This window comes from Patella vulgata, chromosome 5, assembly GCF_932274485.2.
Source record: "Patella vulgata chromosome 5, xgPatVulg1.2, whole genome shotgun sequence".
In the NCBI taxonomy this organism is placed as follows: Eukaryota; Metazoa; Mollusca; class Gastropoda; family Patellidae; genus Patella; species Patella vulgata.
The window spans coordinates 9,330,199-9,351,690 of NC_065883.2; the positions used below are offsets into that span (position 1 = coordinate 9,330,199).

General features: G+C 38.2%; 1 protein-coding gene across 1 annotated transcript; it reads right to left on the minus strand.

Moving 5' to 3' along the window:
* Positions 1 to 7,024: 7,024 nt before the first annotated feature.
* On the minus strand, positions 7,025 to 21,271 carry LOC126821619 (uncharacterized). Its single transcript, XM_056100904.1, has 9 exons — positions 20,913 to 21,271; positions 14,724 to 14,890; positions 14,005 to 14,142; positions 9,982 to 10,036; positions 9,382 to 9,439; positions 8,610 to 8,706; positions 7,813 to 7,924; positions 7,198 to 7,240; positions 7,025 to 7,054 (listed from the first exon to the last, which is right to left on the minus strand). Exons 1-9 carry the CDS (start codon positions 21,122 to 21,124, stop codon positions 7,025 to 7,027), a joined length of 912 nt encoding a protein of 303 aa, XP_055956879.1. The 5' UTR covers positions 21,125 to 21,271.
* Between the last annotated feature and the right edge of the window lie 221 nt (positions 21,272 to 21,492).

Sequence of the window (21,492 nt, forward strand, 5' to 3'; positions counted from 1 at the left end):
GGCCTACACGGTAAGCTACGCACCTTCGCCTCTCGCAGACGACCGGTGCCGTCGTCTGTAACCGGAAGTATGCGCATTTTAACGCTAGATTCCCACTATCAATATTTGCGCCAGTTAAACGCTGTTGGGGAGAGGGTCGGGGTCCTTCGTCGTAAGCTTCGCTCCTTCGCCTTTCGCAGACTACCGGCGCCGTCGCCTGTAACCCGAAATATGTGCATTTCTAGAACACGTAACACCACTTAATGCTTTTTATTTCAGACCGAGAGGGGGGGGGGTAGCTTAGTGCGTATGACTGTACCTCACGAAACCAGTAAGATTTAGATAAAGAGCTGACCATTCTTACTATAATAGCTCAAAAATACATAATGTAAAATGATAATATTGAAAATTTCATTCAAATTACTTCATTCTGGGCCAAGTTATCACTGTTTGTAGTTTTGAGAAGATATGTGCAATGTGGTAACCAGGGCACTGGTATATTCGGGACGTAGCTTCACTTTCCCATTTTTAAATCAAATTTATAAATGGTGAACCGTTCTAATCTAGTTAAAATCTTGAGTATCAGATGCCATCGAGAGTTGATTATGGTCTTGTTTTGTTAATAAAATTGTCTAATTAATAGTTTATATAACAGTTCAGGCCTAAAGAAAGACCTGCAATAGGCAGATTTAGCTCTTGCGGGGGTTTTGGTGGATGTAAAGTAAACGGTTTTCTATCTATCTGGGTAATTGAAAAAACCTGAAAATTGATGAAGGACAGAAAACTTTTCTACACAACCCGACGGCTATGCCCTTGACTCTTCGTTACTTGATTTTATCTCAACGATTGAGCACGTATAAAAGCTATTTAGTCACGTGTTGTCATTTGAAATACAATCGGTGAATACATCAACATACTTTTTAATTTTGTTATAGAATGCGTATAATAATAATGCTGATGTCATGCTGATTTAATATCAGGTTGATATATAAGCCTGATAATATGCATAATTATAGATATATACACATTAAATATATAGATTTATTAGAAAAGCGGTGAGCAATATACAGGTATCTTTTTTATTATTATTAATCGAGTAGCTTCAAGGTACAGTGATAAATATAGAGGTATATTATATCAAATAAGTTAAGCGTTTTTTTTTCTGCAAAAACAGCGTCGATAATGGCGGACATAATACGGTGTGTCATGCTGGAACTTTTGCCCACTCTTATTTTGATTTCCAACTGATATGGTATACATGGAACCTCGTTTTTGGTCCCATCCGATATGATGAAACAATATTGTAATTGCGTCGTTTCACGTGGAAATGATGATACAATGTTGTACTAGTCCTTTCAAGTAGAAAATGACCAGAAATGAAATAAAATGAAATGGTGTTTAACGTCATACTGTTCTGCTCCGACTGGGCTAATGAAGAGCTTTTTAAACAGAGAAATTCAACACCTCGTTTGACGTCAATTTTTATTATGAATTAATACAATGACATTGTGATTCAATTTCATGGATGCAAAGCATTAATTGTGATATCACATAATGTCTATATCATTATCTCGTGCTTTGAGTGCCCATCCTGTCCCGCATCTGACGATAAAGGATAAAGCACACGGCCGAGAATTTTTTCTCATAAAAAGTGTTGATTTACAAAAAGAATTATGTAGCTGAGCAGGGGGGGGGGGGGCGACCAATTTTCAGTCTGTTTTTAGTGAACAACTCTCTATGTTAACCAAACAATTTGATTTGGATTTGTGTACCGATTTACAACAATCTCATTAAATTACAGATCTATCTTTCGTTTCGTTTCGGGTATTTTTAATACTTTCGATGGCCTACACTACATATTGATCTGACAAGTTGTACTAGAAGGTCTTATCAGGGGTCCTACGAAAGACGTTTGACCCTATGACGTCAGGCATTGATTAATCAACCAGCGTTGACGTTTCTAGTGGTTTACCCACAGTTCCGTGTGCATGGCACGCCATAACAGAACGTTTCATTGGCTAATCTCTCATTTCAACCAAAACACCGGTAATTTAAAACCTCTTCCAGATCCTAGTGTAGTGAAGACAAGTAAAAGGAAATTTTTAACAATATAAAAAAACGAAACGAAACAGGATCTGTGTTTTAACCAGATTGGATTTATAATAGCCATAACATAATAAACACATGCATAAATGGTTTTTTTTTATTAATCTCAAAACCTTTTATTTAATAGAAATACAAAATAAAATTAACATAGAGTTTTCTTTGTACACTATCGATGGACACGTGACTGTTTAAAAAATAAAACACATTGGAGTTTATGGAATGTCAGTTAAAGGAGCTAAATCGCTAATATTTGGGAACCAGAATATGACAAAAATGGATCGCAAAGCTTAAAATAATGTTATATGAATGTATATTAACATTTAATCGTTTCCTTTTTTACTTTAATTTCTTATCAGTTATGTTCGGCGAAATACGCGAGACGCCTCAAACAAATGGCAATTCCTAGCCTCTGGTTATTCAAGTCTACACCAGTAGTGTTTATTGCGCATGCTCTCTACATAAGAATATGACGTCACAGTTTGACATGACTAGTCGAATATGTTTAGCCTCGTTGTTCGAGTCCCTTGTTACAAATGGCGCTGAAGCGCATTCTGGTACACGATTCGTGTACCAATGGTAAAATGTTTTTTTGTCTTCAATATTGGGTATCACAAGCTCATTGACCAGTGTGCGAAGAATTTGTGCTTTATCGTGTAGTGAGGAACACAGATCTGAGTTTAAACCATTGTCCAGAATTATAATTAACAGAGTCTATATATAAAGCAAATAAAGTATCACTTCAATCAAAAGACCAACTTCATTAATTAATACTAATTGTTCTTTTGTCTTCTGGTGTTTTGGTGACGTCATTCCTATCAGGAATTATGGGTTAGGGAATTCCCGTGTGGGAATTTCCGACCGTAACACATCCTAAACTATCAGGAATTGTGGGTTAGGGAATTCCCGTGTGGGAATTTCCGACCGTAACACATCCTAAATTAAATATGTTCTCTAGAGAAATAACTCTTTATTACCCTATTTAACCCCGTTCATTTATATCAGCTATTAACAACAATTGTATGTACTAAGAAAACCAGGGCCAGTATCGTGTTCGTCATTCAAAAGAGGATAAATACAATATACAATCGATACTAAAGTACATTAACGTGTGTAGGCCCATAACTGACATACATTTAAGTACATAACTGACAAAACAGTGTAATAGTAATTGGATTTTGTCAGGGAAATGTAACAATTATATAGCCGACGTATCCATGGCGAAGTTTATAACTGACAAACAGCGCCATGTTTCACGAAATCTTAACTAAAGATAAAATCCAAATTTTAGTAGATACTTCAATTTTGATTGGCTAAGAACTAAAGTCAATCTAATAATATCCAATCAAATTACTAAAATTTGAATTTGATCATATTTAAAATTTCGTGAAACAGGCCCCAGTATAATAGTAATTGGACTTTGTCAGGGAAATGTATCAATAGCCGACGTATCTAACAAAGTAATGTCCATGTAACAGCAATTTGGACATTGTCAGTAAAATGTACCAAAACTAGCTGGCGTATCCACGGCAAAGTAGTATCCTATGTTTTATAAAGAGTAAGATAATGAAGCGAGTAGAAGTCCTGTCATGTTATGCAAGGGTACGCGCGGAGCATGGAAAAATAACGACCTAGCGATCCAAACATAACTGGAACAAGATAATTAGCCAGATTATGCGAGTGTTCCTAGCTCCCCCACCCTAATCCATCGTTTTAAATCCACATCATGGTTCACTGATTTTAGAAAAATTCTTCTTTCTCGTCACCATACCAAATATATCTGTCTGTCCTTATATGGCCTTCTTTCATTGTCGAATCATTCGGAATAGCCGTGGCTGTAAATCCTCCCCAATCTAGCGTCACTTGTACATCTTTCACACATCGTTTAGACAGCACGTACGGTGGTATATCTAACAACGATAAATCATCCGTAAACCGCCCGGTTATAGCTTTATAGGCCTGTGGTAGAAATAAAACAAGGCAAATCAGGTGTAAAATTTGAATGTGCAAAAAATAAATCAAAGAAAAATGTGAGTGACAAATTACGTAAACTTTTGACATGATATCAATATCTTTCCTTGTCGATTAATCATCCGTCAATCGCTATGTTACAGGTTTATAGGCCTGTGGTAACAATAAAACAGAAGATGTAAAATTTAAATGTGTAAAAATTTATCAAAGAAAAGTGTAAGTGACAAATTACGTCACATCTATATCTTTCCTTGTCGATCAGGGTGATCACGTGGCTAAGTGGGTAAGACCGCTGGCTTGCTAGCTTGGAGGTCGGATGTTCGATCCCTGCATTGGCCGAGAAAGTTCATCCAGATTTTACGGCGTGTTTCCCCCTTGTCAGTGATGCAGAGTGGGGGGCCTGACATGGACAGTTGTCTAGTTCTTCGCACTGGCAAGCACGTAAAAGATCCCTTGACAGTTGATATAAGAGTAGGCTGCATTGCCGCTGTCCGGGCAAAATGTCCCCCATAGCACACTGTATGGCGTATGCCCGTCTTTTTTAGCCCAGTAGGAGCAGAAGAGTAAGGCGTTAAACTCCATTTCGTCTCATTTCCTTGTCGATCAAGTTTTGCAATCCCTTGGGGCCACTGATAAATCATCGCTCCTGTCGATTATTGTCGATTATTAGTAGGACCGAAAAATGGTAATAATTAATAAATTTATGTTCAACCATCTTTACCTTTTCAGCTCTGAATGTATCAAGTAATGCATTTGTAATAACCCATTCTTTTTCAAGTTTAAAATTCGATGTATTTACTTTGGATTTAGAAAACTGCAACAATCCCCACCTACAATGACAACATATGAATACATTAACTTTACAATACATTGTTTGAATTACTTTCTTAGAAAAATGGGAGGGTCTAGAACTACCACGTCCTGACCCCCCCCCCCCCCACACACACACACACACACACACACACACCCACACACACACCATGTAAAAGGAGGGAAATGGTAAAAATAACGAATTGCTACATAAAGAGGAAATAATTACTGGTCTTCACCCGCTTAGGGTTTACAGAGTTGTGTCCCATGGAATTTAGATCTCAAATTAGTTTCGAATGAATTCAATTATTAAACAACCAGTCCTCAAAAAAATAGCAGAATGCAGGTTTCCTTTTATATTATTATATTATTTTATATTATTCAGGAGAAAATTAGTTTTTACAATTTATCATTTAAGAGAATATAAGTGAATAGGATGCAGTAACAAGCAAAACTGCTTATATAAACCGTTTCCATAGTTACGATCATTTCATATAATGAAAACTATAAAGATATATATCTTTAAGATGTTGTGTGATTTAAACCAAAGGTGTTGATAAAATATATAAGTTTAAAGTTGGAAGTACGGAAGACGAAAATAATTATTTTAGAGGTTTGTTTTTGAGAGGTGGGTGGGGTTGGGAAGTGTAATGTTCATTCCACACAAACAGGCTAGTGCTCTTGAGCAACCAGTTTGTTGGATATTCAGCGCTTTATAAATAGATTATTATTATTATTTCGGGATTATTGTAGTAAATTATCATTACAGCGGACTATTTAGCAGCTGGAACGTCACGAGAAGAGGGATTGAATCACAACATTAACCTCACTGATGCCTAACAAAAGACTCAGGGGGTGCTCGATTGTCAGTCCGGAACGTCCCGAATTAACAAAATTGCAATCAAGTGAAATGGAATTCAGCCCTGTCACAGTTCTGCCAGTCTCGACAGCTGAGGTGGTGTGAGTAGAATCGTGATCTATTTAAAGTAACAAATATTTTTTTTCAGCTGTCATGATTTGTTGAGATATTTTTATGCAGTCGTTACTTGCGTTGTACATCAAAATTCTCCTTTTCACTATTGACACTATTTTTGGAATTGAGAGAATTTAATTCCGGAACGTTCAATCGGGTGCCCCCAACCGCTTCTTCTCCCCCACACGATACCTCCCACACCCTTGACAACCAAACATCCTGAACTCCACTGGCATATTTTATGCAGATGTTTTCTGAATGTATTACCTGTCTGGTAGGTGAATATTAGATACACCTGGTGAACTCCATACCCACCAACTAGCATCAACATCTAACCTCTACAATAATAAAAATACAGCATGTAATCTTTATGTATCCTCTTCAATAACATAAACACAACATCTAACCTCTACGATACTATGACCACAACATCTAGCCTACAATAACATACACAATATCTTACCTCTACAAAAATATAAACACAACAATTAACCTCTACAATAATATAAACATAATATCTAGCTTCTACAATATCTCACCTCTACAAAAATATAAACACAACATCTAACCTCTACAATAATATAAACACAACATCCAACCACTAAAATATTATAAACACAATATCTAACCTGTACAATAATATAAACACAACATCTAACCTCTACAATATTATAAACACAACATCTAATATAAACACAACATCTAGCCTCTACAATAATATAAACACAACATCTAACCTCTAAAATAATATAAACACAACAGCTAGCCTCTAAAATATTATAAACACGACATCTAACCTCTACAATATTATAAACACAACATCTAGCCTCTACAATAATATAAACATAACATCTAACCTCTAAAATGATACAAACACATTTGACCTCTATAATAATATGAACACAACATCCAACCTTTAAAATATCTAGCCTCTGTAATAATATAAACACAACTAAACTCCACAATAATATAACACAACATCCAACCTCTACAATATTATAAACACAAAATCTAATACGAACACAACATCTAGCCTCTACAATAATATAAACACAACATCTGACCTCTACAAAATCTAACCTCTAAAATAATATAAATACAACATCTAACCTCTACAATATCTAACCTCTAAAATAATATAAACGCAACATCTAACCCCTAAAATGATATAAACACAACATTTAACCTCTAAAATAATATAAACACCACATCTAACCTCTAAAATATTATAAACACAATATCTAGCCTCTAAAATAATATAATATATATATAAACACGATTTAATCGACATAATAATATATTGATTCCTGGATTAATGAATCATTCATGGCAACGTATTCTAATTAATGAACAATTTTTACCTTGTGGTACTTCCCTGATACTACTTCCGTTTCCCATTCTGGTCTGAATAAAATAAACAACATAAGTTATCATTAATACAGAAGGATAACTAAACATTTTGGTCACGTGAACTTCGACAAAAAAGCCTCGGTATTTGTCAGAATGATTTCTCATGATCAAGTGTCAGAATAATAATATAAACACTTTCTATGGCGTCAAATCCACGCTTAAAGTGCATTTGTGCACTTTCGACGCACAGAGAGAGAGAGGGGGGGGGTAACGTCCACTCGACACAAACTAGGTCATTTCGACACTAACATATGATTCAGTTTAATTTCAATAATTCGCTTGTGCGTAGGGTTCTTTATCAGTGGGAGGAAACCGAAGGACCCGGGAAAACCCACGGGGTTGGACAGGCTACCCTATTCCTTGTCATGTACAACCGGGGGAATCGAAACCACGCCAGTTGACTCAATGACAGACATTATTATTCAACGCGCACGCGCTAACGATTTGGCCATCCAAACCCCCACGGTTTAAACAGGAAAGTCTAGATTTAAAACATCCAATTGAAGAAGCACTCTTAGTGAATTGTTGACCCCTGACCCCTGATAACATAACCAAACATATCTCACCTTACGAAATTAGCTCGCCATGTTTCTCCGTCTGACGGGAAATCATTTTCTCTATATATACCAGCAAATAAAGTTTTAAATGGTACGGACATTTCTACTGTCCAAAATTTATCTACAAATATACGTATGTTCTTTGAGTGGCATTTAGCAATATTGACACAAGTAATAAACACAAAACAATAATATGGAACACAATTGTTGTTGTAATTAAAGCGACGTTTCGTTGAGGGTTCTCTCACCGTTTTCCAGCAAACGTCGCTTAAATTAAAACAGTAATTTTAATTAAAGCGACGTTTCGTTGAGAGGTAAAATAAAATAAAACCAAGTACGAACAATCCAAACCATTAGACAAAATTCGAAGTCCTAAAAAAAACGATATAGACAGAATAGTGTAATAAAGCAAATAGTCAGCGTTTTCAAGGGAAGTGATCGCTTTAATTAAAACAGTAATTGTGTTCCATATTATGGTTTGTGTTCATTAAATATTCATATGTTACACTGAAATTCGGAACACGACAAGTTTGGCGACGTGGAGAATTGGAATTTGGGAATACGACAAGTAATTATGAGAATGGAAGGGACCAGTTTGGCGATGTGGAAATTTGGAATTTAGGAACACGACAAATAACTCTAAGAATGGAAGGAACCAGTATGGCGTTGTGGAGATTTGGAATTTGGGAACACGACAATTAATTCTGAGAATAGAAGGGATCAGTTTAGCGATGTGGAGATTTAGAATTTATTCTAACGATCTTGTTTTTAAATAGACATGGTTAAAAGCGAGAAATGGCTCTTACTCTCGGAACTGGGGTCGTTGATTGGTCCATCAACATAAACAGCTCTGCTGACGTCACTTTCCCAAAAACTTAACGGTTCACCATCATTCATGTAAGGCTGAAATGATATGGAAAACTATGATCTTCTGAGAAAACCTGAACAACCAACAAATAGGGAAAACAACAAACGATAAGCTCAACAACTGTATGTAAACAAACCATAATATATAAAAAACAAATTTATATGGAAAACAAACACTGAGTTTATTTCACACTACGTTTCAACAAGTTCTTCTTGCTATCATACTGTTATTACTTTATTGAGAACGACAAGGGGGGCTTGTTGAAACGTAGTGTGAAATAAACTCAGTGAATCTTTTCCATATAAATTTGTGTTTTATATCATACTAGAAGAATGCCCGGCTTCGCTCGGGGGTAATAACCCCGAAACCGGAAGTGGTACACTAACGCCACCTGACCTATGTTACTCCCCGGTCCGAGCTTCCCCTATACCCCAAATTTCAGACTCGGGGCAGACCTAGTGTAGCCGCCAACCCCGAACAGACAGACAAACGACAGTCACAAATATTAGTATAGATGTTCAGTTACTAAATGCCGTATAAGGATTTAAACAAGCCATAATAGGAAATGAAAATATAAAAAGGTTTGTGCCCCCCCCCCCCCGGGTTAATGAAGATGGTCATACGTCTGTAGGGTGCTCTCCGACGTATTTCCAAAAGGCAGGGCAACGTCTTTACGTAACTATCCGCGGTAACAGATAAGCTATACTCACTCTGGTCAGCATCATATCAGAAATTGTACCAAGTGCATTGATGGTAATTTCTTTATATCTGTAAAAGTAATTTGAATGAAATTTTTAATATATTCATTTTTCATATCTATTTTTTAATTGTTATGGCAAGAACGGACAATTCTTTATCTAAATCTTATATAATGTATCGTTAACTGAAGACTAAATATTTCTGTATATAGAGATGACTGAACTTACTCAAACTGATTAAAACACAGATCCTTCTTCGTTTCGTGTTGTGTAGTTCAAAATTTCGTTTTACACGTCTTCACAACACTAGGATCTGAAAGAGTCGTTATATAAGCCGCCTTTCTAGTTCATGTGAGGGATTAGCCAATGAAACGATCTGTTACGGCGAGTTCTTGGCGTGCGATGCGCGGAAATGTGGGTAAACCACTAGAAACGTTAACGCTTGTTGATTAATCAATGTCTAATGTCATAGGGTCAAAAGCCACTCGTATGACCTCTACAAATGGTTAGAACTTCATGTAGTGTGGGCCATTGATAGTATAAAAAAACGAAACGCAATATAGATCTGTAGTTTGATCAGATTGGAGAATAATTAACAATATTTTATCTTACTTATGATTACTCTGTCTTGTATCAAGTAAAATCTGTATAGCATTATCTTGATAAACTAAAATAAAATAAAAATTATCAATATCTTAATTCTCACATAGAATTACATATCTAACTAATGTTTTAAACCACTGTCCCAAGTTTTATCCTACTTATAAGTGCTAATTCTCATATATTATATGTTATGTGTTAAAACCACTGTCCCAAGTTTAATATTTATCGTACCTAGTGTCATTCTCATACATTATATGTTATAAGATACCATAGCTAACTATTGTGTTTAAACCACTGTCCCAAGTTTATTTTTTATCGTACTTATAGTGTCAATTCCCATATATTATATCTTATAAGATACCATAGCTAACTAATGTGTTTAAACCGCTGTCCCAAGTTTATTATTTATCGTACCTAGTGTCAATTCTCATATATTATATCTTATAAGATACCATAGCTAACTAATGTATTTAAACCGCTGACCCCAAGTTAAATATTTATCGTACCTAGTGTCAATTTTCATACATTATATGTTATAAGATACCATAGCTAACTATTGTGTTTAAACCACTGTCCCAAGTTTAATATTTATCGTACTTAGTGTCAATTATCATATTTTTATGTTATAAAATACCATAGCTAACTAATTTAAACTACTGTCCCAAGTTTATTATTTATCGTACTTATAGTGTCAATTCCCATATATTATATCTTGTAAGATACCATAGCTAACTAATGGGTTTAAACCGTTGTCTTGTGTTTAATATTTATTCAACCCTCCCAAAGGTTCTTGTCTATAGTACCCGACACAACTTACAGTTTGCGTAGTTAACTCAGAGAAGCAGACCGGTGGAGAAAGATATTGGCAAGAAACAGCGTCGGGAAGGGGAACGGAAAACAAGCGCGAAACATTACATATAGTAGTTTGATTTCGAGTATGGATAGACGCCGTGTATAAGAAATGAAGTGAAATGGGGTTTAACATTCTACTGCCCTGTTCCGACTGGGCTAATAAAGACGGACATACGTCATACAGTGTCCTATGTGGGACATTTTACCCGGACAGTGGCGCTATGGCATACTCTTTTATCGAATTCCAACTGAAAGGAATCTTTTACGTGCACGCCAATGTGTACACGGGACCTCGGTTTTTGTTGTTCCATCCGAACGACTATAGTATACGTTCTCCCTTGCCTGGCCCTCAGTCCTGCACCACTGACAAGGAGGAACCACTCCGGAAAATTCCGATGAACCTTCTCGGATAACGCAGGGATTGAACACGGGACCTCCAAGTTAGCGAGCCATCGTCTTACTCCCGTAAAAGAACCCTGGCGAATTCCCGATTTCACAAGCCCAGTTGGTGCAGCAAAATAGGAGAGAGAGAGAGAGAGAGAGAGAGAGAGAGAGAGAGAGAAATGGGGTTTAACGTCCACTCGACACAAACTAGGTCATTTCGGGACTAACATATGGTTTTAATTCTTTATTTCAATAACTCGCTTGCGCGTAGGGGTCTTTAGCAGTGGGGGGAAACCGGAGGACCCGGAAAAAAACCCACGAGGTTGGACATACGACCCTACTCCTTGTCACGTACAACCGGGGATTTGAAACCACGTTATGATACAGCGCGCACGTGCTAACCATTCGGCCACCCCCCCCCCCCCAGCAAACTAGGACGCCAACCCTCATTTCGTTTCATTTCCCTTGTTGTAAGTATATATTATATATTTCAATGAAATATTTAGAGAGATGCATTGCCCAATCCACGTGATAAATAAACAGCATGTGTGTAAACAAATAACACATATCACGATTTCCTGTTACATGATTGGCTGCATTAAATCAACATAACACGTTGTTGATGTTTTCACACAGCTAGGGTAACTTAATTTCATTATATAAAAAGTCTTTTTACGAGGTCTAAAACTTCAAGTTTAAATCAACAAAACCGTCAGTAAATAAAGCAAGTAATATATTGAGTCTACGTAACACAGTCACAAGGCACTGCATGAATAACTGAACAGAGAGTCCTGTTAGGGGGTCCTCGTGATTTTGCAGTGAAGTTTCCCCTTGTCAGGGGATCACGTGGCTAAGTGGGTAAGACGCTTGCTCGCTAGCCTGGAGGTTGGGTGTTTGATCCCTGCATTGGTCGAGAAAGTTCATCCAGATTTTCCGGCGTGGTTCCCCCTTGTCAGTGATGCAGGACAGAGGGCCGGACAAGGACAGCTGTCTAGTCCTTCGGAAGAAACGAAAAACCGAGGTCCCGTGTATACATAAGAATGAACGTAAAAGATCCCTTGGCAGTTGGAATTCGATATAAGAGTAGGCGATAGTGCAGCTGCCCGGGCAAAATTTCCCTCATAGCACACTGTATGGCTTATGCCCGTCTTCATTAGCCCAGCATAACAGCAGAACAGTAGGACGTTAAACCCCATTTCATTTCACTTCCCCTTGTCAGTGGTGCAGGACATGGAGGGGAACACACCATCTAGTCGTTCGGATCGGACGAAAATCTGAGGCTCCGTGTACGCGTTGTCGTGCACGTAAACGAACCCTTAACCGCTGAAATTCAGTGAAGAGTATGCTGTCCGGGCAGAATTTCACCCATAGCAGAACATGATTAATTAAATTATTAATTAGACTTTAATTAACTTATCCAGACAATAGCATCGCTAGTCTGCGATATTTACTGGATTAGAACCCGGTCTGCTGTTTCTGATTTAAAAATCAAAAAAAGTGGAAAATCGAGACTATGGGTTTTTTTTATCGTACCGACTTTAGAAATAATGATCGAGGCTAGGCCCAAAATTCAATTGCTAAATACTCGGTTCAGGATGGGTCAATTTGACTGACATTTTCAGCGAATTCCCTTTACATTATCTAGTTTTTAACTATTATAGTGAGAACTACCAGTTCTTTATCCAATCTCCCATAATGTATCTTTAAAATACTTGTTAACTGAGAAACAATATCAATGAATGCACATAACGGGTTTTTTAAAAAGACTTTTGGAGTTTTTATTTTCAAAATGTTGTCGTCAGTTTGAGAAAGAAACATCACGTTCTGTTTGATAGTTGGAATTCGAAATAGGCTCTGGCACCGCCGTCCGGGAAACATTTCCTCCATAGCATACTGCATGGACTAAATCTATTTTTTAGGCTAGCTCCATTTTTGTCAAGGTCGATGAAATGTAAATAAGGTTAGGGCACGTGATTATTGGCGAGATTGTAGCTTAGGTTTAGGGTAAGCATTGGGGCTAGGTCCAGGGTTAGGGTTAGGATTAGTGTTAGCCCTGTTTACATCTTGTGACCTATGGCAAAAAATTGAGCTGGCCTTATCATTTAGCACTAACCCACAGCATGGGGTTATACCAGTCTTTATTATCCTCGTGCAGTAAACTAAAACGTTAAACCTCAATTTACTTGTATTTTATTTCTTTTCCCATGATGAATTCAAGAATCGATACATCTGAACTCTGCAAATTTCAGGTAAGATACGGTGATGTAGATATTTACAAGAATGCGGTGTAATCCACCATTTTTTTTATCATATATTTGATAAAGAAAATCAATAGTAACAAAAATAGAGGAGAAACAAATGTATAGATGTTTCTACACACCGGAAAATACTTGGTCTATTGTTTTATCTGGGATTTTTCTGTTTTTGGGTTTAATCAAGTTTTTCATCAAATTTCAGAATTTAAAAAAAATGGTTGCCCACTTCTCTTCGGCACGGTAAAAACGATTAAAGTCGAGCAATTGCTTGTGGGTTTGGCTCACCAACTAGGGAGTGGGGTGGGGTTCGATCCCGGAGTAGAGCCGAAAAATTTCCCCGACATTTTACAAGTCAGATGTAACGCTTCGAGAGTTGACAAGAAGTATATCGTGCCTAGTCGTTTGGATGGGTCAATAATCCCGTGTACACAACGCCAGTCCAGGCAAAATCCCACCACGCATAGCCCACCTATCCATTGGTATACAAATTACAAATAGTCTCAAAGTTTTGACGGGGATGATAAACCTCATTTCAATTTACCTGTTGTATCGTGTAAACTTCTGTTGGCCCAAACATCTGTCTCTTCCATATAGGCAGCAAAATATAGATGGGTATGATCCCATCGCAGTTTTATCCTCGTCTCAAACTTGGGGGCGGGGAAATTGGGACCTTTTATATCTGTAAATGGTAAGTCAAAACATATTAGGAAAATGACGTGATTATGCCAATCGATTAAAATACACATCTATATTTCGTTTCGTTTTTTTTATATACTTTCGATGGCCTACACTACGGTTGTAGTAGGATGTCGCGCCAGGGGTCATGCGGGTGCTTTTCCCTATGCCGTCAATCATCTGATTAACCAATCATCGTAGGTGATGCAAGTGGGTATTTAGAAATACTACTTTTGCTTTGTTTTGTTTTCTATCTCTGAGAATGTCTACCTACAGTTCCTCGTGCCGCACGATAAATTGGGTCAACCAGAATGTGGGTTATTTAACAAATCTTCAAGATCCTACTGTAGTGAACACAGGTAAAATGATATTTTAAACTACTAAAAAAACGAAATGAAATAGGATCCGTGTTTTAATCAGATTGAATTTAATTTGTAGACATTCCACAGCTGTGAGTTCTGGGTGCTGTTAGCACTCCATTCAAGCTGTGGGTGTCGGTTTGGGATTTCCATAAACTTGGGAATTGATCAAATATTAATTATTGTTTTACAAATATAAAATTTCTTAAATATAAAATTATTTTACCAATAAATAAATCACTCCAATCGACATCTTTCCAAGCTTTTTCATTTAACTTTCCATCGATTGTAATTTTTTCATCACCGGCTAGATGATACACCTGGTAGGTGTTAGGTATAGGAATATCACAGGTGTAAGCACGACATGCCTCCACGTCATGAGCTGCTAAATATCTGAATAAAATAAAACCACAATAATTAGTTAGCTGTGTGAACTCCCTAAAGAGAGAGAGAGACAGAGAGAGAGAGAGGGAGAGATTTTAACGTCTATTCGACACAAACTAGGTCATTTCGGGGCTAACATGTGGTTCAATTTTGTTTCAATAATTCGCTTGTGCGTAGGGGTCTTTGGCAGTGGGAGGGAACACCCACGAAGTTGGACAGGAGACCCTACTCCTTGTCACGTTGATGCGATGAATCGAAACCACGCCACATGAATCAATGACAAATCTTGTGATTTCACGCGCACGTGTTAAAACACTAGACTCTCCCCACCCACCCAATCCCCCCACATAATATATACGCCATGAAATAAAATCAAGTAAGCGCGTATTATATACCTTTGGGGTATACGGGCAGCTTAAGTCGGGGAGAGTCATTGGCCTGGTTTCGGAGTTATGCTACTTCCGGTTCGGTATTCTATCCGTGCAACGCCGGTAAACCTCTAGTTTTTAGACATTGAATTAAATAACGCAAATCAGAATATAAAACCATATGCGGAAATATATGGTAATTTTATCTATGTTGATTCAGCTATGGCCACATGTTTAAAGATGGGGTGGTGGATGGCCGAATGGTTAGCACGTGTATCGTAAGGCCTGTCATTGAGTCAACTGGCGTGGTTTCGAATCCCCGGTTGTACGTGACAAGGAGTAGGGTTGCCTGTCCAACCTCGTGGGTTTTCTCTAGGTCCCCCGGTGTCCTCCCACTACTAAAGAGCCTACACGCAAGCGAATTATTGAAATAAAAGACTAAAACCATATGTTAGTTCCGAAATGACCTAGTTTGTTTCGAGTGGGCGTTAAACCCCATTTCTCTCTCTCTCTCTCTCATGTTTAAAGATACTCGAAAACAATTTCAAATTTTTAAGAAAAAATTATAGATTTGATTCCGGAGTTTTTTTGTTTTTTTTCTGGAATATGTGAAATATTATATAATACACTTTATGACCAGTTTTCATTTAAGCGAACCAGCAAATAAAACCACAAACGATAGCCTACACATATAATGCAACTATTCGTTCTTAAAATATTCGGCCATCTTTAACCTATGAGATATTCCTATTTCTTTTTTTTTATAAATTTTAGAATGTGTCCGTCTCCACAGAATGTTTAATCTACACAAATATATGGCGATGCTTACATTTTCTCAATGACGACGATTACTTAATTTTTTTTTTAATCCATTGTAAATATTCTTTAAGTGTTTTAGTAATCTTTTTCCTGGTTTATGCTTTAAAAAAATACATTTCCGCAAAGCACTCTTGAGAAGCCATCCAACATCTTTCGCCTAATAGGGGATCACGTGTCTAAGTGGGTAAGGCGCTGGCTCGCTAGCCTGGAGGTCGGGTGTTCGATCCCTGCATTTGCCGAGAAAGTTCATCTAGATTTTCCGGCGTGGTTTCCCCTTGTCCGTGATGCAGGACGGAGGGCCTGACAAGGACAGCTGTCTAGTCGTTCGGATGGGACGAAAAACCGAGGTCCCGTGTACACATTGGCGTGCACGTAAAAGATCCCTTGGCAGTTGGAATTCGATATAAGAGTAGGCCGTAGCGCCGCTGCCCGGTCAAAATTTCCTTCATAGCACAGTGTATGGCGTATGCCCGTCTTCAATTAGCCCAGTTTAGGTGCAGAAGAGTAGGACGTTAAACCCCATTTCATTTCGCCTAATAATTATTTCGGATATGTTAAAGATACATTATGTAAGATTTAAATAAAGAGCTGACCATTCTTGTTATACCTGCTCAAAAATAAATAATGTAAAATGAAAATATTGAAAATTTCATTCAAATTACTTTACTCTGAACCAAGTTATCACTGTTTGTAGTTTTGACAAAATGTGTGCATTGTGGTAACCAGGACACTGGTATATTCGAGACTTAGCCTCGCTTTTCCATTTTTAAATTAAATTTTTAAATGGCGAACCGTTCTAAGCTAGTTAAAATCTCTTGTATCCGATGCCATCGAGAGTTGATTATAGTCTTGTGTTGTTATAAATGTCTAATTAATAGTTTTATATACCATTTCTAAATGGCGAACCGTTCTAATCTAGTTAAAATCTCGAGTATCCGATGCCATCGAGAGTTGTTTATGGTCTTGTTTGGTTTATAAATGTCTAATTAGTAGTTTATATAACATTTAAGGCCTAAAGAAAGACCTACAATAGGTAGATTAGCTCTTGCATAATGTGTGTTGAAAGATAGCCGAGTCGAGTACCCAGACACATAAACGAAAACTAATCCAGTAAATATCGCAGGCTAGCGATGACATCGAGAGTTGATTATGGTTTGGATAAGTTAATTAATGTCTAATTAATAATTTAGATAACATTTCAGGCCTATAGTAAGACCTGCAATAAACAGATTTAGCTCTTGCATAATGTATATTTAATTTGACACGTTTCGTACACAAATATTCAAATGTAAATTTTAATAGTTTTTAAAGTTATATGCGATTTTTATTTTTAATGTCAACCTGGTCACATCTTAAACAATATTGACTTTGGGTGGAATACACAATTTTTCGTTAATCTTGTATTGCTTTAGGAAGTTCAAAATGACCTTCTCGCCCAATATAGTCCGAAATATTGTAATCATCCGTGGAGATAATATTTGGAATTTGGAACCGCTCCAATAGATCGGGTCATCAGCAGCAAATTATTTAACTCAAAACGGTTTCTTTCTCAGCTTTGAGCTGTCCCATTTCAAGAAACGTTTTGTAGGAATTCTTAATTAATTCTGCATAGCTTTTGCATGATGAGGATGGGGAAACCGGATTCGGTGAACCGCCCATTTTTCGGGCAATGTATTTCCGTTTATCGGGCACAAACATCAGAGAATGAGACCATACATCAGAGTGTAATTAATTAAAAATAAATGAAAACACCACAGCTTGGTGGAAAATACGTTTGACAAAGAAATTTTTCGGGCAAATAGCCTTAGACACCCCCGCCCCCCTACACACACACACACCAGCTGAGATTGGGCCACTGCGTCGATGACTACCGATTGACGAAAATACATTATTAAAAATAAAAAATAACCACCACAGCTTTGTGGAAAATACAAGTGACAAAGAAATTTTTCGGGCAAATAGCCTCAGATCCCCCCCCCCCACACACACACACACACACACCAGCAAATAGCCTCAGATCTACCCCCCCTCAACGCCCACCCCCGGGCCACCAGCTGAGATTGGCCCACTACGTCGATGACTACCGCTTGACGCAAACAAATTAGGGATAAATTTTACGCTGTTTGAGTGTTTGTTAAAGTTAATAGGTGGATTAAATTAAACTGTTTAACCTGCGACATTAGAATGTAGGAATATTTGACGTATATTGATTCAAGTTTTAACTCTGGGTAAATATATTTGATTTAAAGGGTTAATTAAACAGGGAAATAACTTATACCTTACACTTCCTATCAACATTACAACATCGATATTATTTATGGACGAATAGCCGACCTCTCTTATATTACCCAAACAATTCCTTGAGGGGTCCCACGGGTGCCTTCTCTCTCCCGGGGAGTGCGAAAATTTTGGAAAAACTGACTGTGAAATGGTGCTTTCTAGAGTATATCTTTTACATTACCCAAACAGTGCCTTCAGGGGTCCCACGGGTGCGTTCTCTCTCCCTGGGAGTGCGAAAAGTTTGAAATAACTAACATGCTTTTGAGAGTATATCTTTAATATTACCTAAGCAGTGCTTTGAGAGGCCCCATTCTAGGGGACCCGGGTTGTTTCTCTTTTCCCGGGAGAGCCAAAATTTTGGGAAAATTGACCGTTAAATTGTGCTTTCTAGAGTATATCTCTAATATTACCCAAGCAGTTCCTTGAGAGGCCCCATTCTAGGGGATCTGGGTTGTTTCTCTTTCCCCGGGAGAGCCAAAATTTTGCTAAAATTGACCGTTAAATTGTGCTTTCTAGAGTATATCTCTAATATTACCCAAGCAGTGCCATGAGGGACCCCACTCTAGGGGGTCCGCGTGTGTTCTCTCTCCCCGGGAGCGCGAAAATTTTGGAAAAATTGAGCGTTAAAATGATGCTTTCTAGAGTATATCTCTAATATTACCCAAATAATGCCTAGAGGGTTCCCACTCTAGGGGGTCCGCGTGTGTTCTCTCTCCCCGGGAGCGCGAAAATTTTGGAAAAATTGACCGTTAAAATGATGATTTCTACAGTTTATCTCTAATATTACCCAAATAACGCCTGGAGGGGCCCCACTCTAGGGGGTCCGCGTGAGTTCTCTCTACCCGGGAGCGCGAAAATTTTGGTGAAATTGAAAGCTAAATGGTCCTTTCTAGAGCCTAGCTCTTATATTACCCAAACAATGCCTTGAGGGGTCCCAGTGCTTAAGATATCTTTAAACAAAGGCCTTAAAACCTCTAGAGACTGCTGACCATAAACCGTCAAACATAATATATCAATGGATAATCTTACCCATTCATCAAAACCTCTAACCCCAATCTACATATGACGTCATGTGTGCTAAACCGTCTTCGATCTAGCGTTCTCCTGTAAATTCAGGAGGAAAAAGGGTCCCCAAAACTACGCGAGAATTTTACCTCTTTAGGGGCCCCATAGCCTACCATACTCGCTGGTAACTTCCCGGTCTATCCATTAGTGCCAGTAAGGTAAAAGTCCATTTATGAGTGTCAGTTAGGTAAAACTCCACCCCTTAGTGCCAGTTAGGTAAAAGTCCATCCCTGAGTGTCAGTTAGGTAAAAGTCCATCCCTGAGTGTCAGTTAGGTAAAAGTCCATCCCTGGGTGTCAGTTAGGTAAAACTCCACCCCTTAGTGCCAGTTAGGTAAAAAGTCAACCTAGCAGGGAGAGAATCTGGGTCCACGTCGTAATAAGCCCTCTTGTCATTCCAAATAAGATACAAAACGAAATGAAATGAAATAGGGTTTAACGTCCTACTTTTGCAGGCTAATGCAGATTGGCATATTATGCCATACAGTGTGCTATAAAGGGAATTTTACCCGCTGTGACCTACTCTTCTTTCGTTTTCAAGATGTCCGATCTTTCATTTGCTGCCAATGGTAAAAATGGGACATATATTTCGTTCCATCCGAAGGACTAGACGAATGTTTTTCGCCGGCCCCTCTGACCTGAACTTCTGGCAAAGACTATCTATACATTCTTTCTCGGCCAACACCGTCAGGGATCGATCCCGCTAGCTCTTAGTTAAAACCGAACTGCCGGACCAGAAATATTTGGAAAATAATGGTCCTACTAATTACCGACAAGGTCCGACGAGAGCGAAAAACCGAGGTCCCGAGTACACATTGCTGTGCACGTAAAAAAAAAATCCTTTGCAATGGGAATTCGATATAAGAGTAGGCCGTAGCGACTCAGTCCGGGCAAAATTTCCCCCATAGCACAGAATAGTAGGACGTTAAACACTTTTCATTTCATTTCATTTCCGACGAGAGCGTGTTTTGGTCAATAGCTCCCAAATTATTGCAAAATGTGACCGTCAAGGACAGATATGTGCAGTATGGAGGGCCTGACAAGGAGAGTGTTTAGTCGTTCGGGTGGCACGAAAAACCGAGGTCCCGTGTACACTTTGGCGTGCACGTAAAAAAAAAAACTTAACAGTTGGTTTAGATCATAAGGTCTACCATTGATGTCATTGGGGTAAGAGCCGTGGTGTCGATTTCGAGCTAAAGACCCATACGCCAAAGCTAATTATTCAATAAAATAGAATCATATATTGGTCTCGAAATGACCTGGCTTGTGTCGAGTGGACGTTACCCGCCCCCCCTCTCTCCCTCTCTCCCTCTCTCTCTCTCTCTCTCTCTCTCGCTCTCTCTCTCTCTCGGGTTAAATTGTACTTCATGTTTCTATTTTATCAGAAACTGAAACCCTTAGTGTCTTTAATATGACGGTAATATGACGGTTGCCTTTGTACCTGATTTGTTTATTCTTAAATTGGAATATATATATATATTTTTAAAAGCACGTGTCTTACTTTTTAACTTCCGGTAAGTCTCGAGCTGCATCACCACAATTCTCTAGAACATGAGCAAAAGTCTGATTATTTGTGTCTACAAAGAGTTCTGATGTTGAATTGTTTGTGATGGCTGGTCGCAATAAATATCCAATAATTAATCCAGCTCCCATAGCAAGCGCGGCAATAACTGCCGTCACAACGATAGCAGACGAGGATGCACTCAGCGCCATCTTGGAAAATTCACAAAAAGGCCTATTATTCTCTTCTACGTAGTGTTAATTGAAATAATTGTTGAACCATGTGAATGAAAATAAATAACACAACACGCACTATACTATGCGGGGAATCCCGTAGCTTGTTACACAGTTTACTATCTAAATATGTCTCACGCCGCTTTAAATATCTGGCCTAATATGACGTCATAGTTACAAGTTGGCGTGAAGCGGTGGGACGTGTAATGTCGACTTCACGCGAGATTTCACAACAAACCAAGGATGGTGAGTGACTGCAACTTTGTTCACTGGAGTCGAGATCACGTCAATCGTCGACGAGACGTTGTTTTAATTCCCATCGTAGCGAAATCTGCACACTTGAAGAG